General features: G+C 40.0%; 1 protein-coding gene across 2 annotated transcripts in view; it reads left to right on the forward strand.

The window, feature by feature from the left end:
• TEC (tec protein tyrosine kinase) overlaps window positions 1-27,625 on the forward strand; it is a gene marked incomplete at its 5' end in the record, with an annotated part of 127,797 nt that extends 100,172 nt beyond the window's left edge. For both annotated transcript variants that reach the window (XM_082653573.1, XM_082653574.1), the window contains 10 exons: window positions 2,540-2,594; window positions 6,725-6,804; window positions 7,972-8,105; window positions 11,381-11,449; window positions 12,202-12,373; window positions 12,495-12,711; window positions 22,797-22,861; window positions 25,511-25,629; window positions 25,713-25,870; window positions 27,059-27,625. In XM_082653573.1, the coding sequence (XP_082509699.1) occupies window positions 2,540-2,594; window positions 6,725-6,804; window positions 7,972-8,105; window positions 11,381-11,449; window positions 12,202-12,373; window positions 12,495-12,711; window positions 22,797-22,861; window positions 25,511-25,629; window positions 25,713-25,870; window positions 27,059-27,142 (1,153 nt within the window). In that variant the 3' untranslated portion in view covers window positions 27,143-27,625. The remainder of the gene's footprint in view (window positions 1-2,539; window positions 2,595-6,724; window positions 6,805-7,971; window positions 8,106-11,380; window positions 11,450-12,201; window positions 12,374-12,494; window positions 12,712-22,796; window positions 22,862-25,510; window positions 25,630-25,712; window positions 25,871-27,058) is intronic.
• Between the last annotated feature and the right edge of the window lie 69 nt (window positions 27,626-27,694).

Raw genomic sequence — 27,694 nt, forward strand, 5'->3', positions numbered from 1 at the left:
TAGCCAATCTGAAACCCTCATTCCCATTAGGGTTTTGATATCTAAGAATGGAATGACAAGTTACTTACAAATCCTGGGTATTCTTTCTAGAAGTATATAGTTCCTTCATCAGGGGACGCTAACTAACCTCCAACAGGCATTTCTGGGCCGGGCTCGTGGGCGACGCACGCGGGCTGGCGTCTCGGCGGCAGCTCTCCGGCTCACCACGTGTGCATCGTTCTTCCCGACAGGATGCGTTCAGCAGAGCCACTCTCGTCTTTCCCTCCTTGCCTGGTGATAGGTATCATGGAAGAGGAAGAGAAGCCACAAAGAACCGTTAGGAAATACTCACCACGAGATGAGTCATCTTTTTTTTTTTTTTTTTTTTTTTGCGGTACGCGGGCCTCTCACTGTTGTGGCCTCTCCCATTGCGGAGCACAGGCTCCGGACGCGCAGGCTCAGCGGCCATGGCTCACGGGCGCAGCCGCTCCGCGGCATGTGGGATCTTCCCGGACCGGGGCATGAACCCGCATCCCCTGCATCGGCAGGCGGACTCTCAACCACTGCGCCACCAGGGAAGCCCGATGACTCATCTTTTGATTTGTTCATCGCTCCTTCCTCCTTTCCTTCCTTCAACGTACCCTTCAGGGTCTGAGTTTATATCCTAGGGAGGAAAACATCCTTTCTGGGGAAACTGCAAATACTATACAAATGACCACTTAGAATAGGATTTGTGCTGTGGATTTTTTTTTTCTTTCCTTATTTCTTTTATCCCTTCCCAGGAGCTTGAATATACCAAGTGAGGAAAGGACCTTTTTCTTTCTCTGAGTATCTTATATCGAATTTCTCTTGAGAGCCACAATCTAGCTTTACTGATTTCTTGCATCTGAACGTGAGCCTGAGCCTCCATCACTTACTCTCACTGTGAAGATGTGGGCTTGGATCTCCTGTGATTAATAAAGAGAATTTTTTTTTTCAATCTTTCAGGTCCTGCTGGTTTATAATGCATAATGAGAGCTGCAGCTACCTTTTCTAATTAACTTTTATGGTTGTTTTTGGTATCCTGACAAATATTTCTCCTATCAGTGGGAAAGCTTTAGGGACAGAATCCATTCTGTTCTCCTCATTTATTTTATCCCTCAATTGCATTCAGAAATTGATCAGAATTTAAATTTGTAATTTTGTTGAACTTGGTCTCAGTTCATAAAGTGGGGTCCACGACAATGAGATCTTAATACCCACAATTCTGAGGCCTGGTTAATCACTTCAGGCTCCAAATAAAATAACAGTTTTTGGCTTGTGTTGAGATTATAATTTGTGTTTGTCCCCTCCAACTGCATGAAAGAATCCAGACCAAAAATGATCTTGTATTTTTTTCTTTGTATTTTTCCCTTCCTCAGTCAGGGAAGGCCTTTGTATTCGCTTGTCTCGGGGTGTTTGCTGGGCCAAAAGCAGGTGCTGTTTCTTTTATAAAAGGCTGAGGCAGTGGTGGAAACTTCACGGGTTTAGAGGGGCCAAGCTGATTTCATAACATTGGAATCCTTGGGAAATAGGACTGGATGGAGGATTCTCTGCCCACTAAAGTCCATCTAGAACAAACAACACAACACAAAACAAAAACCCAAGTTTAAAGCTGACAGTCTGAGTTCATCTTCTTTGGCCAACTTGCTCATAATCCCCTGGAGAGCATGGGCTAGGGGAAGCAGGGAGAGGGGAGTACCTCTGAGGATGAGGTGGGAGATGGCAGTATCCATCTTTCCTTAGGAAAGATTTCTCAAAGGTTAAGCAGGGGCACCGATATGTAGGGGCTTGGCACAGAGTGGTGGCAGGGCAGGTGCCACTGCTTGGCCCTGGTGGGATTCCTACAGTAGACCTTCGGAGGACTGCCAGGGGTCGGGGCTGTGCTGGAACCAGTAAGTCTGGAAGACCCAGGAGGCCTGCTCTTCTGTTTTGCTCTGTTTCTTTCAATACTTGGGACCTTCGTGAAATTTGCGGGGGAGGCCTCATGATGATTGGAGATGAAATCTCCTGCCTGTTGGGGGCTTGGGATTAGATTTAATTGGAATCCAAGACAATGACGTGGTGACATTTCCTGCGTATTTGAGTCAGTGGGGTAAAATTCATTCTTGCTATTATTATAATAGTTAAAAATTGGAAATGATTTTTATGTTAAATAATGACGAGTCGCTTAAATAAATGATGGTGCATCCAGACCGTGATGCACAGGACTACATCGCTTTGCAAAGGTGTGTATCGTGTACCGTTATATGAAAGATTCAGGTTCTGATATAGCACGTGTAGCTGACCTCACTTTACTACAGCAAATAAGAATGTTGGCATACATATGTGTCTTCATAAAAATATGGGTAGAAAAAGTCTGCATGTATGTGTATCCAGATGTTACTAGTGGTTGTCTATATTATTGAGATTATGAATGAGGCCTTGTTCTTATGTATCGTTTGTTATTGATGAGTAATATTATCAATACCTTGCTAATCCTAAAAAGAAAAAAGAACACTTTTAAAAACCTGAGGCCCTAAACATACCTTTTTCTCTTCAGATGGTATTGCAGAAATATGAATAGAAGCAAAGCAGAGCAACTCCTTAGAAGTGAAGTAAGTGTTTGTACTTGTCTTGTGGGTTTGGTTTCAGCACAAAATCAATTGTAACGAATCCCTGATTAGTAATTCCACCTACCTCTGTTTCTAAAGCCCAAAAAATACTATGGCGTAAGTACAAATTTTGGTTTTTTGAAATCATTTAAAAGTGAAGACTGCTCTATTAGTTTCCTGGGGCTGCTGTAACAAGGTACCACAGACTGAGTGGCTTAAACAGCTCAAGTTTGTTGTTTCATGGACCTAGAGGTTAGAAGCCTGCAGTCCAGATGTCAGTGGGCGTGGCTCCTTCTGGGGGCTGTGAGGGAGAGATCTGTCCCAGGCCCCTCTCCTTTTCTCCCCATGGTTCTTCCCTCTATGCATGCCTGGCTCTGGGTCCAAATTTCCCTTTTATAAGGACTCCAGTCATATAGGATGAGCCCCCCATCCCACCCCATGACCTCATTTTCACTTGATTCCCTCTGTAAATCTCCACAGAAGGTCACATTCTGAAGTACCAGGGGCTAGAACTCCGAAGTATGTTTTTTGAGGGGGAAAGAATTAAACTGATAACAATAGGTAATAGCTATACATGGGCAACATTTCTTTACTGTTTCTTACTGATTTATCATTTGCTACCTTGATATTAGTACTTGACATGTGTTTTTCCTTTTTGCTTGAAGTTCTTTGTTTTAAAATAGTTTACATCAGTGTTACGTGCTATCTTTTATAAATTAAGTTTTAATACCATATATAGTTGCCTTAAGAAATGTGCTAAAATTCTTACACTTTACAAAGAAATAAAGTGGAAGGATGAAATCTACTATAGAGGAAACTAAGTGGACTTAATGAGGAGACAACCTGAGTCTAGCTGTGACTTTTCTAGTGTTTTTTGCATCTGTAAGACAGAGAGGTTGGATTAGAAGATGACCTCTGCAGTTCTCTGCATTTATGATCTAGTTATTCTATTTAGTAATTGCTCCCAGTCTTTTTTTTTTTATGTCTTTATTGGAGTATAATTGCTTTACAATGGTGTGTTAGTTTCCGCTTTACAACAAAGTGAATCAGTTATACATATACATATGTTCCCATATCTCTTCCCTCTTGCGTCTCCCTCCCTCCCACCCTCCCCAGCCCACCCCTCCAGGCGGTCACAAAGCACCGAGCTGATCTCTCTGTGCTATGCGGCTGCTTTCCACTAGCTATTTACCTTACGCTTGGTAGTGTATATATGTCCATGCCACACTCTCGCTTTGTCACAGCTTACCCTTCCCCCTCCCCACATCCTCAAGTCCATTCTCCAGCAGGTCTGCGTCCTTATTCCTTTCTTTTTTTTTTTTTTTTTTGCGGTACACGGGCCTCTCACTGTTGTGGCCTCTCCCGTTGTGGAGCACAGGCTCCGGACGCGCAGGCTCAGCGGCCATGGCCCATGGGCCCAGCCACTCTGCGGCATGTCGGATCTTCCCGGACCGGGGCACGAACCCGTGTCCCCTGCATCGGCAGGTGGACTCTCAACCACTGCGCCACCAGGGAAGCCCCTTATTCCTGTCTTACCCCTAGGTTCTTCATGACATATTTTTTCTTAAATTCCATATATATGTGTCAGCATATGGTATTTGTCTTTCTCTTTCTGACTTACTTCACTCTGTATGACAGACTCTAGGTCCATCGACCTCACTACAAATAGCTCAACCTCGTTTCTTTTTATGGCTGAGTAATATTCCATTGTATATATGTGCCACATCTTCTTTATCCATTCGTCTGATGATGGACACTTAGGTTGTTTCCATCTCCAGGCTATTGTAAATAGAGCTGCAATGAACATTTTGGTACATGACTCTTTTTGAATTATGGTTTTCTCAGGGTATATGCCCAGTAGTGGGATTTCTGGGTCATATGGTAGTTCTATTTGTAGTTTTTTAAGGAACCTCCGTACTGTTCTCCATAGTGGCTGTACCAATTCACATTTCCACCAGCAGTGCAAGAGGGTTCCCTTTTCTACAAACCCTCTCCAGCATTCATTGTTTGTAGATTTTTTGATGATGGCCATTCTGACCGGTGTGAGATGATATCTCATTGTAGTTTTGATTTGCATTTCTCTAATGATTAATGATGTTGAGCATTCTTTCATGTGTTTGTTGGCAGTCTGTATATCTTCTTTGGAGAAATGTCTATTTAGGTCTTCTGCCCATTTTTGGATTGGGTTGTTTGTTTTTTTGTTATTGAGCTGCATGAGCTGCTTATAAATTTTGGAGATTAATCCTTTGTCGGTTGCTTCATTTGCAAATATTTTCTCCCATTCTGAGGGTTCCATATCTCTTCCCTCTTGCGTCTCCCTCCCACCCTCCCTATCCCACCCCTCTAGGTGGTCACAAAGCACCGAGCTGATCTCCCTGTGCTATGTGGCTGCTTCCCACTAGCTATCTACATTACGTTTGGTAGTATATATGTCCATGCCTCTCTCTCGCGCTTTGTCACAGCTTACCCTTCCCCCTCCCCATATCCTCAAGTCCATTCTCTAGTAGGTCTGTGTCTTTATTCCCGTCTTACCCCTAGGTTCTTCATGATATTTTTTTTTCTTAGATTCCATATATATGTGTTAGCATACGGTATTTGTCTTTCTCTTTCTGACTTACTTCACTCTGTATGACAGACTCTAGGTCCATCCACCTCACTACAAATAACTCAATTTCGTTTCTTTTTATGGCTGAGTAATATTCCATTGTATATATGTGCCACATCTTCTTTATCCATTCATCCGGTGATGGACACTTAGGTTGCTTCCGTGTCCTGGCTATTGTAAATAGAGCTGCAATGAACATTTTGGTACATGACTCTTTTTGAATTATGGTTTTCTCAGGGTATATGCCCAGTATATGCCCAGTTTTCTCAGGGTATAACTTCTTTCTGTAGTTTATGTTACGAGAGCAATAGCAGGTGACTTTGCTTGCTTCAGATGACACGTCACTGCCCCTCCCTGCCCCTCTCCCTCTACAGGATTTTTACACGCCTCCCTGGTGACCTCACAATGAGAGGCAGCTCTAGGGAAGTGGGTAGCTAGAAGGCCTGGGGTCCAAATCCTGGCTCTGCTACTTACTAGCTGTTTGAGTTGGGGCAAATGTCCAACTTTTCTGTGCCCCATTTCCTTACCTGTAAAGTAAACAGGCAAGGAGGTAACAATAGTACCTACCTCATAGGACTGTTCTGAGGACTGAGTAGATCCACATATTAGAACATATTAAAACAGAGTAAGTGTTCAATAAACATGTTTTATTGATCAATTAACTGTTATAATCATTGTCCCTAATTGTTCTTATCAGATTTATTTGTGGACCTTTATTTCATTCCATTGTCTTTCCTAGGAATAAGAAGAAAATTTATTTTGTTCTGTTAAACACACTTTCATTTTAAAGCAATTTCAGTGCTAGAGATTGACTGTGGCATTAATGGTGGAGAGGTATTTGAGGTTCCTAGCTTCTGTTTCTTGCTCTTAGGCTAAGAACCTGATGAGGATTTAGCTTTTTGTCATTCAGCGTGTTGCTGCCTTTTGGGTTTCTCTGCTTAAGTTGCTTGTGCCTCTGTCTCTCCTTTCATAAAGAGTGATATTTAACATCGATTTCCAGGGGAATTGAGGATTTAAAAAAAAATCTTCCTGTAAAGAGCACTGAGGTATTTACAGGAAAAATGCTGTGTGGATAGAAGATGATATTGAGTCGGGATTCAAGCCTTATAGCAAATATGAAAAATGTATGAAATGAAACCCAGTCATTAAGAAATACATTTTTCAGTAACTGTTTCCCCACATGTCCAGGACATAAGGGAATTGCAAAATTTTGTCTGTTGGTTCTGGAAGGGCCCTGAGAGATTGTCTTGTTGAGATGTCTCGTACTAGTGTGTGTGAGGAATTGTGATTGTGGGGAATTATGAGTGTGCTTTCTTTAACTAATCTCACGGTTCAGTAATGTGAAGTGGAAGGTCACATGGATGGGAGACGGTCACGTGGATGACTTACCTGTTGGTAAGTTGCGCTTCTCCAAAGCAGATTTTCTCGGCAGAGGATAATAATCATAAAATTATAAGATTGGGCCCTTGGATCTTCTCTGTGGCATTGGTATTATTGGATTGAAAAAAATTTTCTTCTTGGATTTTAGGATAAAGAAGGTGGTTTTATGGTAAGAGATTCCAGTCAACCAGGCATGTACACAGTCTCCCTTTATACAAAGTTTGGAGGGTAAGTAATCTCTCTCTCTCTCTCTCTCTCTGCTTAAAATCAGAGTTTTTATATGAAGTTCTTATATAGTGTATATGGATTCCTAATTTTCAGAAAATAAGCTACAATTGAGCATTAAAAAAATCTGAACTTGATTTCTAAAGTCTATACCATTTTTATATTCATATCTAGTAATTTTCCTCATTTTCCATATATATATTTGTTCTGAATGACTACAGAAACTTTAGCAACATTCCACAGATAATTACTTTGCACTGTGCTAGGTACTAAGGATACCACACTGAGCCAAGTAGACACAGACCCAGCCCTCCAGTAGCTTAGCGAGGGCTTCTTTCAGACAGGCAAACAGGCAGTGATGGTATATGTGAGTGACTGCTATGCAGGGAGGGCAACGTGTGTGTGTGTGTGTGTGTTTGTGTGTCGGGGTGGGGGTGGGTGGGACTTAGCCCAGACACATCTGAGTTAGGCATTAACGTTGTCTACTGACATCCAATGTGAGACCTGACGGGTGAGGCAGGCAAAAGTTGGAGAGAGGGAAATGTGTTTCTGACACAGGAAATTGCCTGGACCTGGAAGTGAGCAAGCACTTGGTGAGCTGACAACAGTGTATTGTAGCTGGATTGTAGAATGGGAGGGGCAGGGGGAAGGGAGGAGAGAGAAGCCAGAGAGGTAGAAGTGGAAGACACATCATGTCCATGTCAAGGAGTTTGAACTTTATCTTCACAGCGGCAAGAGTTCTCTGGAAAGGATTTTCAGCAAGAGATGACTCTGGAAGATCTAAGATACCTAAAATAGAATGTGTACATGATTTGTACATCTAGTTTATTAACTTTTAGAGGTCTTCTGGACATTTGCAACACCAACAGCAGGGACAAAAAGCAGTATCCAGCTAATAGCTATTTTAAGACTTTTAATTGTTGGTAAATGGAGTTTTGGTAAATGTTCTCTTTCACGATCTCACGCAAGGGACCAAGTATCAGTTATCAGTGACCACTTTATAACTTCCATCCGTTAATTTGAAAGGTGAAGCTAAGAAGAACATGGGGGAAAATAAAATTTGTGTAGAGAATAGAGGGGGCCATATGTAGGGACCCTGGTAGAAAACACCTTAAGGGTGAAGTTACATTATTCCAACTTGGTTCTAACACATTCTGATTTTTGTTACAGAGAAGGTTCATCAGGTTTCAGGCATTATCATATAAAGGAGACAATGACATCTCCAAAGAAGTATTATCTGGCAGAAAAACATGCTTTTGGTTCAATTCCTGAGATTATTGAATATCATAAGCACAATGCAGCAGGTAAGTGAGCTGTTAAAACCTATTTCAAATATAAAGTAGTGATTAAAATGATTAGACATGGTGATGAATTCTGATTCATAAAGGTTAATTCATAAACCTTGAGCAGGTTTATGTTGTAGTTAATTGTAGAAAGTGATTGATTTAAAATTACTGCATATTAAGGAAATGATATATACAAAGAGAAATCAGAAATAATAACTCCAAAGAAGCCCCGTCTTGACCTTAAAACACAAGTTATCCTTATCGTGTGTGGCAAACGTTCACATCTGCCACATACAATACAAGGTCTACGTCCTTGGTACTGACAAAGGTTCTTTGCTTGACCCAACTTTAGTCAGGCTCCTGGACCATCTCCTGGGCCCATCTGTACACTTTCTTATAAAATCCACTTTTGGCAATAACCCTGCTAAGTCACTTTAACCAGAACCCCTTACCCTTGAGATTTGATGTCTAATCACCCTCAATAACTGGTCGGGTTCCTCTCCTTCCACCATCCCCCCGGGTAATGTCTGGGTACCCTGGCTTATTTCAGCAAGAATCTTGTTCGATTAGTTTGGCCAGAACCACTCTAAGCCCTCCCTGCATTGATGTTTCTTTTAATAATTTTCCATCCACTGATTCCCCATCCTTCTCCTTGGCTGTGAGTTCTCATTTGTCCAGGTTGTGTTCAGAGTCGGGCCCATCTCTCTCCCCCACTTTAAAATCCCATTGCAGTGGTCCTTATACCTATCACAGTGGTCCTGAATAAAGCCTGCTGGACCATCTTTAAAAGCGTCATTGAATATTTTTTTTTCTTTAACAGTACCAAACTAAACTCCAATGTATGTCTATGTCGCAGCTATCACAGAAGCTGCCAGATGAGCAGCTTAGGTTTAGGTCTGTGTTAGAGGTTTCCAAAGACTAGCGTAAGAATGTCCCAGACACGTCTTCCATCTTCCCAAATCTTTGCTACACTTCACCACCAGAGTGGGAATAAACCAAACATCAAAAACAAAACCAGAAACCACATTTGTGCCCTTGGAAGCTCCAGAGGATGAGATAGAAAGATTTCTAGCCTTTGACTTCAAAGATGTAACTGAGCAGGGGTTAGCCAAGTGTCCAGCCCAATCTATGGAAAATTAACTTTTGAAATTTTATCGAAGGCCTTTGCCAAGTCTGTTGCTATTTGTGACTCTCTTCACGTCTCTCAGATAATGATAGGAATGGTTATTGAGATATAATTTACACACCATAAAGTTCACCCACATGATGTGTACAACTCAGTGGTCTGTAAATTAGTATATTTGCAGAGTTGTGCCAACTATCACCATAATCTGAGGTCATTTTCAGCATCCCCCATGCATTAGCAGTCACCCCTTAACCCCTTCCACCAGTCCTGCCCTAGGGACCCACTAATCTACTTTCTATCTCTATAGATTTGCCTATTCTGGACATTTCATGTAAATGGAATGATACCATATGCAGTCTGTTCTGACTAGCTTCTTTGAGCGTAATATTTTTGCCATTCCTCCATGTCGTAGCCTGTATAAGTACTCCACTCCTTTTTAACAATGAATAATAATCCATCGTGTGGATTTTGTTTATCCATTTTGTATCTTTCCTCAGTTGATGGACATTTGGGCTGTTTCCACCTTTTGGCCATTATGAGTAATGCTGCTGGAAACATCTGTGTACAAGTTTTTGCATGAACCATGTTTCATTTCTTTTGGGTACTAACCTAGGAATGGATTTGCTGGATCATGTAATAACTGTGTTTAACATTTGAGGAACTGATTTCATATCAATTTATCCCCTGAAGAACTTTTGCTTATCTTTTATTCTAGTCTTTTTCAGCATTCACATTCCCCTATTCCTTTCTTCTTGTTCTTGTGTGAATTGTTACGCTTCACCGTTATCCCAAGTCCCTTATTTCAGAAACATGTATTAAGTGCCTACTGCATGCCAGGAACTGTGCCGGACGGTAGGGATACTATGGGGAAACTAGATGGCTATTGATCTTGTCTCTCCCAGATCTTACCATCTGGTAGGGGAGACAAGAGAAGTACATAACAATATTAAATTACTATGAGATACGCTGTATTAGAAGAAATACATAGGGCTACAGGTGTTTATAGGAGAAATACCTGGGATTTCTTATTTAGTATTGTAAGCAACTTAAGTTAAAGGATTTAAGGTACCTCACCTATTTCCAGTAGTTGTGTTATTCCCAGTCGTTAATATTGTAGAGTCCAGTTTTTATGCTAAGATTACAAATGCTGAATTATGTCAGGTGCATCACTTTAATTTTAGTAGACTACTGTAATTCCATTTCATAATTCAAATCTCATACTGGAAAAGAACGTGAAATAATACTTGATAATAATTGTTGGAAACCTTTGAACATCCTTTAAGGTGTTTGCAAGACACCATGCTAGCATAGTGCCTGACAAACACTGCATTTAAAAAACAAATGTTGAATGAATAAAAACGTATATTTTAAAAATATGAAATTGTCGGCTCAGAGAGTAGTGGAACCAAGCAGGACCCTGTGGGGGCCTTCCTGGGTACAAAAGCTCCTCTGTGTTTCCCGTTTCTTGCTTGAAAAAAAAAAAAAAAAGGCTTTAGTCTCCTAAGCCTTCCGCAAGCTCCAAAGAGCAGGCTGAAGCAGTTAATGATTAGTCACAGGACTCCTAGTTCCTCCTGAAGGGATGTAGATAACGATCTGATGCGTATCTTTGAGTCGCTCTGCAGAAGCTAAGACCCCCATCCAGGTGGAGGAGGGTGACTACATGCTGACCACAAGCAGGTAGACCCCAGGCTGGTTGGAACCAGAAGGTTGATGATTGAGATTCCTGAAACATCACCCTGTTACCTACCGTCAGCCAATCAGAAGAAGGTCCAGGAGCTGATCACTTGTCTTACTACCCTCTCCCCTAACAATGTCTTTAAAAACCCTTGTCGAAGGCCACTGGGGAGTTGGGGTCTTTTGAGTACAAGCCCCCCGTTCTCCTTGCTTGGCCCTGCAATAAACCTTTTTCTGCTCCAGACTCCGACATTTTGGTTTGTTTGGCCTCACTGCATCAGGCACACAGGCTTGGTTTTGACAACAGTAGGATCATCGTCCTTCCTGCCTTCCTTTAGTTTTTGCTAGCATATAGCAGAGGGCTATATATACACAAGGAAGATGAGCACTAAGTGAATAAATGAATGAATTTTGTAAGTGAGTTTCTAGTTTAGTGCTTTACCATGCAGAATGATTGAGTGAATTCAACTGTAATACTCTTTTTGATGTCTAGGACTTGTCACAAGGCTGCGGTACCCAGTTAGCACAAAGAATGCACCAACCACTGCAGGATTCAGCTACGGTAACTCCTTTTTTAGTTGCATGGCAAATTTTTCTTGAACCCGTTATGACAAGACCAGTTTAGATGTGTAGAATTCCACATAGCGGAACTGTTTTTATGTAAGTTTACCGTGTGAGATGTTAGATGATTACACTTATAGCTGTAGTAACCCTAGGTTTTCTGTTTTCATCATTATTCATTATTATTTGGTAGAAAACTGTCCGTCAGTGAAAAATAAGCATTACCATGTTACTCCTAAAATAAATCAAAGCCTTTCCTCCTTCTCACTGGGCTTGGTTGGCTACTCACAGGAAAGTAAAGATGGAGGTAATAGAGAAGACATGCAACTTGATTGTCTTTGTGCTACTGGTGAAAGCCTTTTAAACAGGTTAAACTCTTTCCAACTTGATGGAATTGAAACAGAAAAAAAAAACTTCAGGGGGAGGAATGGTAAAGGAGGAAGTATTTGTTTAAAAAAGAAAAAAGTACCTTTAAGTTTCAAGCTCCATTATTATTAGCCTATTGTGTAGCATCTTCTTGCCTTCTTCAGTTCACTTTGCTTTTACTGTGACAGCTGAGAAGGGATCCATCCTCCCCAGAGGGAGGAAAGCCACCTTCTCTCGCTTATGGGCAGGTTGCAAGTCTGCTCTGTGTTGGTAATTGTATTACCTTGTAAGTTTTAGATTGACCTTGGTTATAGTTTCTTTGTTTTCCACTGATTCCTACTGTATTCTCCTGATTAAATTTTATCACTTTCCCCCTCTGTCTCACAGAAAAATGGGAGATTAACCCTTCAGAGCTGACCTTTATGAGGGAGTTGGGGAGTGGACTCTTTGGAGTAGTAAGGCTTGGCAAGTGGCGAGCTCAGTACAAAGTAGCCATCAAAGCTATTAGGGAAGGTGCCATGTGTGAGGAAGATTTCATAGAAGAAGCTAAAGTAATGATGTAAGTTTCTACATTTTTTCTGGTTCCCCTTTTTGTATTAAAAAGTGACCCCTTGCCAGCTAACACCCCTGGTGGTTTCTTTCCCTGCAGTAACTCTGTGTATGCATGACTTCCCTCTCAGGAAACTGACACACCCGAAGTTAGTACAGCTTTATGGTGTATGCACCCAGCAGAAACCCATTTACATCGTTACCGAGTTCATGGAAAGGGGATGCCTTCTGAATTTCCTCCGACAGAGACAAGGCCATTTTAGTAGAGATGTGCTGCTGAGCATGTGTCAAGATGTGTGTGAAGCGATGGAGTACCTGGAGAGAAACAGCTTCATCCACAGAGACCTGGTAATCGCAAACCACCTGCCTTCCCATCGCCAGCCAAATTCCTTTGTAATCTGGGTCAACAAATGAGGAATGACGTGTTCATACCCAAGTTTTGTTCTCAACAATATATCACTGTTACTTTTAAATGTGGTAAATTTAACTTGCCCCATAGTTTTAACAGAAAGATCTTTATTAAATCTAATACATGTAGTATATAATTACATAGGTACCTGCTTATTAAATCATACATAATTACATAGGTAATATTTCCAGGTTAGTTACCATGCATTACATTTGGTCTTCATAAGAATCCCATGAGATAGCTAATCATAACAGCTTTTCTGACCACCATTGTCTTATAGATAAGAAAATTAGCATCAGAGAAGTGAAATGACATGCATAAATGGTGATAAATGGGAAGTTAAGGGTTGGTGATAAATGGGAAGTTAAGGGTTGACTCATCCTTTGACTAAGTCCTAAGCTGTTTTCCATCTCACACACTAGAAGCTGAAATTATAACAGAAATCCTTTCGTTCATTTTCTTCACTGGAAAGAGATGGAGTCGACGTTAACTCCAGAAAATACCAGAAAAAATAATCTGTTACTGGTTCTAAATTATTGTGCTGGAGACGCTTCTTAATTTTTCCTCTCTCTTACTCTGTCTCCCTCTCTTCTCCACTCATTTATTCTTTCTCTTTTTCTTCTCTGCCTATTCTTCCCAAATGTGTCTATTTTCAGTATGTTGGTAGAACCCTTAGTCCCTGTTAAAGTATACAATACTCTATTATTAACTATAGTCATCATGCTATATCTTAGATCCTCAAAACTTACCTTGTAACTGAAAGTTCGTACCCTTTGACCAACATCTCCATTTCCCCTAAACCCCCAACCCCTGGCAATCACCAGTATAGTCTTCCTTTCTGTGAGTTCCATTTTTTTTCCCCTTAGATTCCATATATAAGTGATAGCATATAGTATTTGTCTTTCTCTGTCTGGTCTGTTTCACTTAACATAGTGTCCTCCAGGTTCATCCATGTTGTTGCAACTGATGAGATTTCCTTCTTCTTTTTTATGGTTGAATAATGTTCCATTCTGTCTGTGTATATATATACACACCACATTGTCTTTATTCATTCACCCATTGATGGACACTTGGGTTGTTTCCATATCTTGGCTATTGTGAATAATGCTGCTATGAATATGGGAGTGCAGATATTTCTTTAAGGTACTGATTTTGTTTCCTTCAGCTACATACTAGGAATTGGGACTGCTGGATCATATATATGGTAGTTCTGTTTTTAATTTCTTGAGGAACCTCCATACTGCTTTCCATAGTGGCTATACCAATTTGCATTCCCACCAACAGTATACAAGGGTTCCTCTTTCTCCACCTTTTCTTTTTTGGTTATTTCTGAGATACACATTTTAAAGTAATAACTAGAATTATGACTTATAACATTATACCAGAACATATAAGATTTTTAGGAATTTCATGTAATGTCGGAAACATTTATATTAATATATTCCATACAAATAACCCAAAGAAAGTTTAGTATTAGTTGTTTATTTTTTTTAATTTCTGAATTTTATTTTTTTATTCAGCAGGTTCTTATTAGTCATCAATTTTATACACATCAGTGTATACATGTCAATCCCAATTGCCCAATTCAGCATACCACCACCCCGTGGCTTTCTCCCATTGGTGTCCATACGTTTGTTCTCTACATCTGTGTCTCAACTTCTGCCCTGCAAACTGGTTCATCTGTACCATTTTTCTAGGTTCCACATACATGCATTAATATATGATATTTGTTTTTCTCTTTCTGACTTACTTCACTCTGTATGACAGTCTCTAGATCCATCCACGTCTCAACAAATGACTAAATTTCGTTCCTTTTTATGGATGAGTAATATTCCATTGCATATATGTACTAAACTTCTTTATCCATTCGTCTGTCAATGGGCATTTAGGGTGCTTCCATGACCTGGCTATTGTAAATAGTGCTGCAATGAATATTGGGGTGCATGTGTCTTTTTCAATTATGGTTTTCTCTGGGTATATGCCCAGTAGTGGCATTGCTGGGTCATGTGGTAATTCTATTTTTAGTTTTTTAAGGGACCTCCGTACTGTTCTCCATAGTGGCTGTATCAATTTACATTCCCACCAACAGTGCAAGAGGGTTCCCTTTTCTCCACACCCTCTCTAGCATTTGTTGTTTGTAGATTTTCTGATGATGCCCATTCTGACTAGTGTGAGGTGATACCTCATTGTAGTTTTGATTTGCATTTCTCTAATAATTAGTGATGTTGAGCAGCTTTTCATGTGCTTCTTGGCCATCTGTATGTCTTCTTTGGAGAAATGTCTATTTAGGTCTTCTGCCCATTTTTGGATTGGGTTGTTTGTTTCTCTAGTATTGAGCTGCATGAGCTGTTTATATATTTTGGAGATTAATCCTTTGTCTGTTGATTTGTTTGAAAATATTTTCTCCCATTCTGAGGATTGTCTTTCGTCTTGTTTATGGTTTGCTTTGCTGTGCAAAACCTCTTAAGTTTCATTAGGTCCCATTTGTTTATTTTTGGCTTGATTTCCATTACTCTAGGAGGTGGATCAAAAAAGATCTTGCTGGGATTTATGTCAAAGAGTGTTCTTCCTATGTTTTCCTCGAAGAGTTTTATAGTGTCCAGTCTTACATTTAGGTCTCGAATCCATTTTGAGTTTATTTTTGTGTATGGTGTTAGGGAGTGTTCTAATTTCATTCTTTTACATGTAGCTGTCCAGTTTCCCAGCACCACTTATTGAAGAGACTGTCTTTTCTCCATTGTATATCCTTGCCTCCTCTGTCACAGACTAGTTGACCACAGGTGCGTGGGTTTATCTCTGGGCTTTCTATCCTGTTCCATTGATCTATATTTCTGTTTTTTTGCCAGTACCATATTGTCTTGATTACTGTAGCTTTGTAGTATAGTCTGAAGTCAGGAAGTCTGATTCCTCCAGCTCCGTTGTTTTCCCCTCAAGACTGCTTTGGCTATTAGGGGTCTTTTGTGTCTCCATACAAATCTTAAGATTTTTTGTTCTAGTTCCATAAAAAATGCCATTGGTAATTTGATAGAGATTGCATTGAATCTGTAGATTGCTTTGGGTAGTATAGTCATTTTCACAATATTGATTCTTCCAATCCAAGAACATGGTATATCTCTCCATCTGTGGGTATCATCTTTAATTTCTTTCATCAGTGTCTTATAGTTTTTTGCATACAGGTCTTTGGTTGCAATGGTAAATGGGAGTGTTTCCTTAATTTCACTTTCAGATTTTTCATCATTAGTGTATAGGAATGCAAGAGATTTCTGTGCATTAATTTTGTATCCTGTGCAACTTTACCAAATTCATTGATTAGCTCTAGTAGTTTTCTGGTGGCATTTTTAGGATTCTCTGTGTATAGTATCATGTCATCTGCAAACAGTGACAGTTTTACTTCTTCTTTTCCAATTTGTATTCCTTTTATTTCTTTTTCTTCTCTGATTCCCGTGGCTGGGACTTCCAAAACTATGTTGAATAATAGAGGTGAGAGTGGACATCCTTGTCTTGTTCCTGATCTTAGAGGAAATGCTTTCAGTTTTTCGCCATTGAGAATGATGTTTGCTCTGGGTTTGTCATATATGGCCTTTATTATGTTGAGGTAGGTTCCCTCTATGCCCACTTTCTGGAGACTTTTTTATCATAAGTGGGTGTTGAATTTTGTCAAAAGCTTTTTCTGCATCTATTGAGATGATCATATGGTTTTTATTCTTCAGTTTGTTAATTTGGTGTATCACATGGATTGATTTGCGTATATTGAAGAATCCTTGCATCCCTGGGATAAATCCCACTTGATCATGGTGTATGATCCTTTTAATGTGTTGCTGGATTCTGTTTGCCAGTATTTTGTTGAGGATTTTTGCATCTATAGTCATCAGTGATATCGGTCTGTAGTTTTCTTTCTTTGTGACATCCTTGTCTGGTTTTGGTATCTGGGTGATGGTGGCCTCATAGAATGAGTTTGGGAGTGTTCCTTCCTCTGCAATTTTTTGGAAGAGTTTGAGAAGGATGGGTCTTAGCTCTTCTCTAAACGTTTGATAGAATTCACCTGTGAAGGCTTCTGGTCCTGGACTTTTGTTTGCTGGAAGATTTTTAATCACAGTTTCAGTTTCATTACTTGTGATTGATCTGTTCATATTTTCTATTTCTTCCTGGTTCAGTCTTGGAAGATTATACCTTTCTAAGAATTTGTCCATTTCTTCCAGGTTGTCCATTTTACTTGTAGTAGTCTCTTAGGATACTTTGTATTTCTGTGGTGTCTGTTGTAACTTCTCCTTTTTCATTTCTAATTTTATTGATTTGAGTCCTCTCCCTCTTTTTCTTGATGAGTCTGGCTAGTGGTTTATCAATTTCGTTTATCTTCTCAGAACCAGGTTTTAGTTTTATTGATCTTTGCTATTGTTTTCTTTGTTTCTATTTCATTTATTTCTGCTCTCATCTTTATGATTTCTTTCCTTCTGCTAACTTTGGGTTTTGTTTGTGCTTCTTTCTCTAGTTCCTTTAGGTGTAAGGTTAGATTGTTTATTTGAGATTTTTCTTGTTTCTTGAAGTAGGCTTGTATTGCTATAAACTTCCCTCTTAGCACCACTTTTGCTGCATCCCATAGGTTTTGGATCGTCGTGTTTTCATTGTCATTTGTCTCTAGGTATTTTTTGATTTCCTCTTTGATTTCTTCTGTGATCTCTTGGTTATTCAGTAATGTATTGTTTAGCCTCCATGTGTTTGTGCTTTTTACATTTTTTTCCCTGTAATTCATTTCTAGTCTTATAGCATTGTGGTCAGAAAAGATGCTTGATATGATTTCAATTTTCTTAAATTTACTGAGGCTTGATTTGTGACCCAAGATGTGACCTATCCTGGAGAGTGTTCCATGTGCACTTGAGAAGAAAGTGTAATCTGCTGTTTTTGGATGGAATGTCCTATAAATATCAATGAAATCTATCTGCTCTGTCGTGTCATTTAAAGCTTCTGTTTGCTTAGTTATTTTCATCCTGGGTGATCTGTCCATTGGTGTAAGTGAGGTGTTAAAGTCCCCCACTATTATTGTGTTACTGTCCATTTCCTCTTTTATAGCTGTTAGCAGTTGCCTTATGTATTGAGTTACTTCTACATTGGGTGCATATATATTTATATAATTGTTATAGCTTCTTGGATTGATCCCTTGATCATTATGTAGTGTCCTTCCTTGTCTCTTGTAACATTCTTTCTTTTAAAGTCTATTATATCTGATATGAGGATTGCTACTCCAGCTTTCTTTTGATTTCCATTTGCACAGAATATCTTTTTCCATCCCCTCACTTTCAGTCTGTATGTGTCCCTAGGTCTGATGTGGGTCTCTTGTAGACAGCATATATATGGGTCTTGTTTTTGTATCCATTCAGCAAGCCTGTGTCTTTTGGTTGTAGCATTTAATCCATTCACGTTTAAGGTGATTATCGATATGTATATTCCTATGATCATTTTCTTAATTGTTTTGGGTTTGTTTTTTTAAGTCCTTTTCTTCTCTTGTGTTTCCCACTTAGAGAAGTTCCTTTAGCATTTGTTGTAGAGCTGGTTTGGTGGGGCTGAATTCTCTCAGCTTTTGCTTGTGTGTAATGCTTTTGATTTCTCCATCGAATCTGAATGAGATCCTTGCCGGGTAGAGTAATCTTGGTTGTAGGTTCTTCCCTTTCATCACTTTAACTATATCATGCCACTCCCATCTGGCTTGTAGAGTTTCTGCTGAGAAATTAGCTGTTAACCTTATGGGAGTTCCCTTGTATATTATTTGTCATTTTTCCCTTGCTGCTTTCAATAATTTTTCTTTGTTTTTAATTTTGTCAATTTGATTACTGTGTGTCTAAGCGTGTTTCTCCTTGGATTTATCCTGTATGGGGCTCTCTGTGCTTCCTGGACTTGGGTGGCTGTTTCCTTTCCCACGTTATGGAAGTTTTCGACTATAATCTCTTCAGATATTTTCTCGGGTGCTTTCTCTCTCTCTTCTCCTTCTGGGACCCCTATAATGCAAATTTTGTTGCATTTAATGTTGTCACAGAGGTCTCTTAGGCTGTCTTCATTTCTTTTCATTCTTTTTTCTTTATTCTTTTCTGCAGCAGTGAATTCCACCATTCTGTCTTCCAGGTCACTTATCCGTTCTTATGCCTCAGTTATTCTGCTGTTGATCCCTTCTAGTGTAGTTTTCATTCATTTATTGTATTGTTCATCTCTGTTTGTTTGTTCTTTAATTCTTCTAGGTCTTTGTTAAACATTTCTTGCATCTTCTCGATCTTTGCCTCCATTCTTTTTTCGAGGTCCTGGATCATCTTCACTATCATTATTTTGAATTATTTTTCTGGAAGGTTGCCTATCTCCACTTCATTTAGTTGTTTTTCTGGGGATTTATCTTGTTCCTTCATCTTGTACATAGCCCTCTGCCTTTTCATCTTGTCTATCTTTCTGTGAATGTGGTTTTTGTTCCACAGCCTGCAGGATTGTAGTTCTTCTTTCTTCTGCTCTCTGCCTTTTCTTTTTTGCCAGCTGTTGTCATCTCGTGTTTTTGTTGATAGTTGTTCTGAGAAGTGAGAGGTGATATCTCATTGTGGTTTTTATTTGCATTTCCCTGATGATTAGTGGTGTTGAGCCCCTTTTCACGTACCTATTGGCCATTTGTGTGTCTTTTTTTTTTTTTTGGCCCTGCCACACGGCTTGCGGGATCTTAGTTCCCCAACCAGGATTGAACCCCTGCTCCCTGCAGTGGAAGTGTGGAGTCCTAACCACTGGACCGCCAGGTAATTCCCTTGTGTGTCTTTTTTGATCAAGTGTGTATTCAGTCCTCTGCTCATTTTTCAATCGAATATTTGCTTTTTTGCTGTTGAGTTGAATGAGTTCCTTATATATTTTAGATATTAACCCTTTATCAGATATATGTTTTACAAATATTTTTTTTCCCATTCTATAGTTAGCCTTTTCATTTTGTTGATTGTTTCCTTTGCTGTGAAAAAACTTTTTACTTTGTTGTAGCCCTAGTTATTTATTTTTGCTTTTTTTGCCCGTGTTTTGGTGTCAGATCCAAAAAATCATTGCCAAGACCATGTCAAAGAGTTTTTCCCCTATGTTTTCTTCTAGGAGTTGTATAGTTTCAGGTGTTACATTTAAGTCTTTAATCTATTTCAAGTTAATTTTTTGTATGGTGTAAGAGTAGGGTCCAATTTCATTATTTTACATATGGATATTTGAATTTGCCAGCACCATTTATGGAAGAGATTATCCCTTCCCTTTGTGTGTTCTTGGTGCCCATGTTAAAGATTAGTTGACCATATATACATGGGTTTATTTCTGGATTCTCTGTTCTGTTCCATTGGTCTATGTCTCTGTTTCTGTGCCAGTACCATACAGTTTTGATTACTATATTTCTGTAATCTAGTTCAAAATCAGGAAGTGTGATGCCTCCAGCTTTATTCATTTTCAAGATTGTTTTGGCTATTCAAGGTCTTTTTAGTTTCATATGAAATTTAGATTGTGTTTTATATTTCTCTGAAAAATGCAGTGGAATTTTGTTATGGTTGCGTTAAATGTGTAGATCCTTTTGGGTAGTATGGACATTTTAGCAATATTAATTCTTCCACTCTGTGAACACAGGATATCTTGCTGTTTATTTGTGTCTTCTTCAGTTTTTTTCATCAGTGTCTTATAGTTTTAAGTGTACAGGTCTTTCACCTCCTTGGTGAAATTTATGCCTACATATGTTAATGTTTTTGATGCCATTGAAATTCACTTGCTTTCTTAATTTCTCTCAGTTCATTGTTAGTGTATAGAAACAAAACTGATTTTTCTATGTTTATTTTGTATCCTTCAATTTTACTGAGTTCTTTTATTACTTCTAACAGTTTTTTAGTGGAGTCTTTAGAGTTTTACATATATAAGATCATGTCATCTGCAAACAGAGACAATCTTACTTTTCTATTCCAATTTGGATGCCTTTTATTTCTTTTTCTCACCTAGTTGCTCTGGCTAGGACTTTCAGTACTATGTTCAATAGAAGTGACAAGAGTGGGCATCCTTGTCTTGTTCCTGACCTTGGAGGAAAAACTTTTAGCTTTTCACCATTGAGTATGTTGTTAGCTGTGGGCTTGTAATATATGACTTGTATTATGTTGAGGTACATTCCTTCTATACCTAACTTGTTGAGAGTTTTTAATCATGAAATGAAAGGATTTTGAATTTTGTCAGACGCTTTTTCTGTATCTGTTGAGATGATCATGTGATTTTTATCCTTCCTTCTGTTAGTGTGGTGTATCATGTTTTTGATTTGCATATGTCAAACCATCCTTGTATCCCAGGGATAAATACCATTGGATCATGGTGTATGATCCTTTTTTTTTTGTGGTATGTGGGCCTCTCACTGTTGTGGCCTCTCCCCTTGCGGAGCACAGGCTCCGGACATGCAGGCTCAGCAGCCGTGGCTCATGGGCCCAGCCGCTCCGTGGCATGTGGAATCTTCCCAGACCGGGGCATGAACCCGTGTCCCCTGCATCGGCAGGTGGACTCTCAACCACTGTGCCACCAGGGACGCCCGTATGATCCTTTTAATGTGCTGTTGAATTCTGTTTGCTAATATTTTGTTGAGGATTTTTTCATCTATGTTCATCAGGCATATTGGCCTATATTTTTATTTTCTTATCATGTCCTTATCTTGCTTTGGAGTTAGGGTAACATTGACCTTATAAAATGAGATTGAAAGTGAACCTTTTAAAATTTTTTGGAAGAGTTTGAGAACTTAGGATTGGTGTTAATTCTTCTTTAAATATTTGGTAGAATTCACCAGTGAAGCCATCCAGTCCTGGGCTTTTCTTTCACAAAACTTTTAAAGATCACATTTTATGATTGGGGCAAAGGACTTTGCAAAATAGAAGATGATGTGATATGTGTAACGTTAGTTATTATTATGCTCAGTGATGATAAAGAACATCTCTTTGTCATATTGAAACTTGTGAATTTAGCATCTTCCTCTTTTTTGACTTTTAAAACTGATGGAAATCTGTTGTCTACGTGAGTATGACAGGTTACACCTCTCTACACATACCTCACTGTGGTGAAGGCAATTTTGATATGTCTGTGCCTATGATACTGACATCATTAGGGTAGGTTTTTGTCATCCCTTAAGGGAAGATTTTGATGCTTCTGTCTCCTGGGTGAAGAATCCTGGTGACTATCAAGTAAAGGCATGATAAGGTATCTTTATAGGAAGACGGAGATAATCCAGGGAACGGGTATTAACTCATACTTTAAAAGAGACTCTTAAAACGCATTCAACAGGAAATAACCTCGTGTAAATGGAATTTGCGTCGTACAGAGAATAAAATTCTGAAGCATAAGGAAGAAAAATACATTCTTAGTCTATGGGTTATAGCATGTGAAAAGATTGTCATCATGTCTTCCTTCTGAGAAATACTATGTCTTTTTCCAAACTATTTTCTTGAACCTTGTAACCTTAAAGAATGGGGAAGAAAGTATAAGTAATCTAGAATTGTGTTTGTCATAAATGACAAAGCAAACTATGTTACATATGGCTGTTCTTTTGACTCTTTGGGTTAGAGAAGACCAATCATTGAGCAAAGCCACTGGGTAAAAGATTGTTCACCCATCACTCTGATGCTTGTGTGTTATAAAGCTTGCCTAGTAAGAACCTGAATTAAGGACTTTAAGAGATGTTGTCACTACCAATAAGAAAATCAGATAGTTTAATAAGAATAGAAATGGGTGGGCAAGAAGCTGATTGACCCTCCTCTTAGTCCTCATATAGATATGACAGTTGGCAAAGATTATGTAATAATGCCTTTTTTCACGTGAGACTTTTGACCTGTCTTTCTATCCATTCTTTCATATAAATGTTGAAGACGTTTCCATAGGGGTAAAAAAAAAATTTATAAGAGACACCACCTCTGCAAATGTTGACTGGGTTACACTAAATTTAATATAAACAGAACTTATATTTTTCTACTTTTATTGTGGAACTTTGCAACTAATATACCTTTATAATGTTGTTTTCCAGGCTGCCAGAAATTGTCTAGTAAATGAGGCAGGGATTGTGAAAGTTTCTGATTTTGGAATGGCTAGGTAAGGCTGAGTATATGTGAACATTTTCTATACATTTTGGATTAAATTAATGTAAGACTGTGGCCTTTCCCTTGAAAGTACTTGACTTTTCCTTTGCAGTTTGTGTCAGCTTCTTCCTCTGATGCCTGTTTAAGAGCTACTTTGAAACATCTTTTGTTCCCTTAACAAAACATTAGAAGTACCCATCATTTTTTTTTAAGTCCCCATCATTTTTGTACAGATTGATTTTTCTGCTTCTTATTGTTTTTTGTATAAGGTTAGAAAATAGATTATCTATATTTTGAAAGATTTCTTTGCTGAATTTGTCTTTTTACTGTTAGCTTTGGCTTTTTCTCAGGTAAACTGTTGAGAAGTTATGATTACTTAATACTTCATTATGTGGCTTTAGTTGATATTCACATTAGCTTATAGAATTGATAAGCATGGAAATAATCTGCATTGATAAAGCAAAAAGGAAACCCTATTAGGTGTCCTGAGATAAAATAAATATATTAAAATAACACAGTATACATTGTGTTAATTATTGTTAATCATTCTCTCCACTAGGTGGTAGTATAGCCCGTTAAATACACTACTTTCTTTTCTCCCTGGTGTGGATTAAATTTCTAGAATCTTTTGTTTTGATAGAAATGTGTTTGGGGTAAGTTTTTAGAATACGCAAATCTGTAATGTTTTTATTCTCTTAATTTTTGTAATCCTAATAGGGTGTTAGAAAAGTCCTTTAAAGAGTATTTCATTTGTCCTTTCTTTCCCTCCTTCCTTCATCCATTCATTTATCTGTACACCCAGCCATACAAAATTAGGTGCCTGCTCTGTGCCAGGCACAACAGTAGAGATTGAACCCTAGAAGAGGATGACATTATCCATGTGAGTCCCTGCCCACGTGCAGCTTAAATTCAGGAGGAGAGAGAAACATAAGACCTTAGAACCACTAAGAGGGGAGAGCACAGAGTGAGGTGACAGAGCAGGGGTCCGCCAACCTCGGCTTCTGGACCACATCTGACCCAATACTTACGTTTGTATGGCCCGTGAGCCAACCACGGTGTTCACATTGTTTAATGGTTGGGGAAAAAAAAAACTTTAAAAATATTATGACATGTGAAAATTATCTGAAAGTCAAAAGCCAGTGTCCATAAATGAAGTGTTAATAGGACATAGACTCATTCACAGATGTGTTGTCTGGCTGCTTTCACTCTACAAAGGCCTGCAAAATCTAAAACACTCACTGTCTGGCCTTTTACAGAAAAAGTTTGCCGACCCCTGTGATAGCGATAACTTGGGGTTGGTGGGGCGGGCGGGTACTGAGTGATGGCGCGGGGCAGGGGTGACGGTAGCGACTTCAAATCTGGTGCCTCTGGAAGGCCTCTTTGAGACCAGGATATCTGAAAAGAGACCCAAAAGGCAGGAAGTAGTCAATTAGGTGAAAGTCTGAGGATAAAATATTCCAGGTGGCAGAACACCGAGTCCAAAAGCTTGAAATTTGGGATGAGCTTGGCCTGCTCAAGAATCGAAAGGGGGTCAGGGTGGTCAGCCCATGGCCAGCATGAGGGCGGTTATAAAGGCAGGCCAGGCCTCCGTCCTGAGAAACTCGGGCCGAGGGAGGTTAGAAAGCCATTACTGTCCGAAATGGGACCAGAACTGCTGGCTGTCAGGGCAGTAAGGACCCAGTGCTCTTTGTTTGTTTTCTGTGAAGATATTCTGTATCTAACAGGCAGGCCTCCAATTTCAGGTTTGATTTTCATATGTTTGGCTTTCAAGAAACCTGTGCTTTTGCATCAGCTCCTTTGAAACACTCATTCTACACTCAGTTCAGACTCCCCTGACTGACAAACGCCCATGGTGGCACTGTCACCATCTTTGTCTGTACAGCGAAGGAAGTTTGTGCAAAAGTCATTTGAATATTTTCCCATGGAGCTTGCAGAAATTAACCTGGTATGTTCCTATAATACATGAACACCTTCCTCTTGTAAATACATACTGAACACATTACAGAAAGGGCTGAAGAACCCGTATTTAGCACCCCAATTAAGATCCTCCCCAGGGGTAACCAGTGTTACCAGTTTGTGTGTGTCCTTCCAGAAGGACCTAAGTATGCTCCCATAGAGAAACTACATAGTGTTGTTCTGAGTGTGTGTGTGTAGAGGATGAACGTCATGGTATATACATATATACACCACCATGTGCGTACATCATTTTGCAGTTTGCTCTTTTTATTTGCTATAGTTTTAAGTTGTGCTCTGTGGAATCACGGGGGCAAAAGCACATGTGCTCCAAGCGCTTTGCACCACTTCCTTTAGAGCAGCTCTGCTTTAGATGTTTTACATGTGGGGCCTTCGGGCAAACTTTTTGTTTAAAGAACAAAACTGCTTCTTAAAAAGAAAGTTTGCAAACTCTTTTCTTGTATGCTGCCTCCAATGCCTTATAAAAAAGAAAAACAGAAAAGTGAAAGCGCAGTTAGAATGTTACAGTGCACGCATCTCAAGCTCTTAGAGGAAGAGGGCAATTGCAGAGGCGTGGCTGCAGAGGCAAACAGCCAGCTTCAACCGGATGCCTGTTGGACTTCAGTCAACTGTGCTTTTGATTTTAAGGGGGAAAGAAAATTAAAGAACGTGTACAAAATACAGACCGTAACTCAGTGTCTTCCTCTAGGTATGTTCTGGACGATCAGTACACGAGTTCTTCCGGTGCTAAATTTCCCGTGAAGTGGTGTCCACCTGAGGTGTTTAATTACAGCCGCTTTAGCAGCAAATCAGATGTCTGGTCATTTGGTAAGAGTCACGCTCCACTTCCCCTCAACTCTGCCCTGAAGAGGCACTGGGTGCATCGTTTGGCAATCCTTCTCCTCTTCCAGGTGTCTTAATGTGGGAAATATTCACTGAAGGCAGAATGCCCTTTGAGAAAAACACCAACTATGAAGTGGTAACCATGGTTAGTCACGGCCACCGACTCCATCAGCCGAAGTTGGCGTCCAGATATGTATACGAGGTGATGCTGAGATGCTGGCAGGAGGTATAACATTTTTCGGGTGCTTTTTTCTTCAATCTCTAAAGCATTCAGGGATCCGGGCTTGGTAGATTCAAACTGTGTGGTCTTTATAGCCTAGTGAATGAGTGCATGTTTTATATGATTTCAAACTCCTAAGTAGGAAGCCGGTCTTCTCAACTCAGTCTGAATAATGGGAAGAAGATGTGAAGAAGTGGAAAACACTAATAATTAAGATAGTAAATTCAGACTGCCGCTCCCTTCCCAAGTGGGGCTCCCGCCACAGTCGCCTGAGCTGGGGGCTCTGGGGATAAGCCCAGAGAAGTAGCTCTTCTTTCAGTGGATCTCTAGTGTTGTCGAAATATTACTCTTTCACCAGAGAAGTTTTTTTTCTCCAAGCCTCAGCTTCCTCAGGTCATTTACTCTCAGTCTTCGGAAGTTTTCCTTCGCCCCATGTTAAAATGTCACCTCATAGAAGAGATTAGACACCAAAATGACTTTTGAAAGATAACAGTAACATTAGCTCAGAGGTATGATGTGCTAGGCACTGTGCTAAGTGCTTTCAATTTAGTTCTCGAAATAACCCTTCAAAGTGTGCATACTTTTACTATGACCACTCTGTGGATGAGGATATCACGTTGTCGCTTGCCTAAGGCCACTTAACTACAGAGAAGCAGAGTCCTGTCTGACTCCAAAGCCCATGCCCTGGTCACTTGCTCTCATGCCTCCCAAGAGCACTGATTGGGATGGACAGAGGCCTTCTGGCCAAGAAGTGGCGCTAAGGGGAGTGCGGACAATGTGAGCAAAGGTAGGGTGGTGGTAGTGAACTTGGTGTGTGTATACAAGGGTAGAGATTGTTCTCATTGAGCATAGGGCCCATGGGAGGGTTTTTGTGGGAAATAAAACTGGGTAGCAAGGGCCTGTGGGAGGGGCAGGTTATAGAGGGCCCTGTGAGTTAGCAGGACTTGATTTTGCAGGCAGTTAGGATCTCTGTTAGGTTCTTGAATGGGATGCCAAAGCCATGTGGCAGAAAGGTTAGTGTAGCAGCAGCACGTGCAGGATCGATGAGACCTGTCTGGAGATGCATGTGTGTTCCGGCCCCGAAGCAAGGAGTCCCTTACTCTGGTATGCATTGCTATCTGAGTTGGAGCGGTGAAAAATCATTCTGGGGATGGATTCTGGAACCCACAGCTTCTACTTGATTTTGAATTGTAGAAACCAGAGGGAAGGCCTTCCTTTGAAGATTTGCTGCGCACGATAGATGAACTAGTCGAATGTACAGAAACTTTTGGAAGATGAGTGCTGTGACCGGATGATGCGATGGCTTCCAGATTCCAAAGCACGAGGAAGAAATGGCACTTTGTGGCAAACTTTTAATTTATTTAGCACTTGGACGTGTAGATTGTTTTACTTATAAAGGGGAAACACCTAAAACATTTGCTTCTCCACCAGCTGTAGCTCTGTGACCGAACCTTCTGGATTATGGAAATGCTGCCTTAGACACGATGGTTAAAAGCACCCACTTTTATTCATTCCACAAGTACTGGAGTGCCCACTATGGGCCAGGCACTGTGCCCAGGCCCCAGGGTCTGCCCATTTTAGGGGTGCATGTGGGGTCGTGTTAGCCGGTGCCGGTGGAAGGCCAGGGTAATTGGGAGGGGGAAGGGTATCCGAGCCACATTCCAGCCACCCCTCTCTTTCCTGTGACTTCTGCAGAAATCTGGGCTGGGGCATTGTCTAGAATATGGGTTCCGGATGGATCAGGAACCCACCTTGGCTAAGTACCCATCGTTTGTTTTGAAACATCTGTTTTCAAGACTGCCATTAGTATTACATTAAAACATATTTGTA

Source organism: Grampus griseus (assembly GCF_964374135.1).
Source record: "Grampus griseus genome assembly, chromosome: 4".
Lineage (NCBI taxonomy): Eukaryota > Metazoa > Chordata > Mammalia > Artiodactyla > Delphinidae > Grampus > Grampus griseus.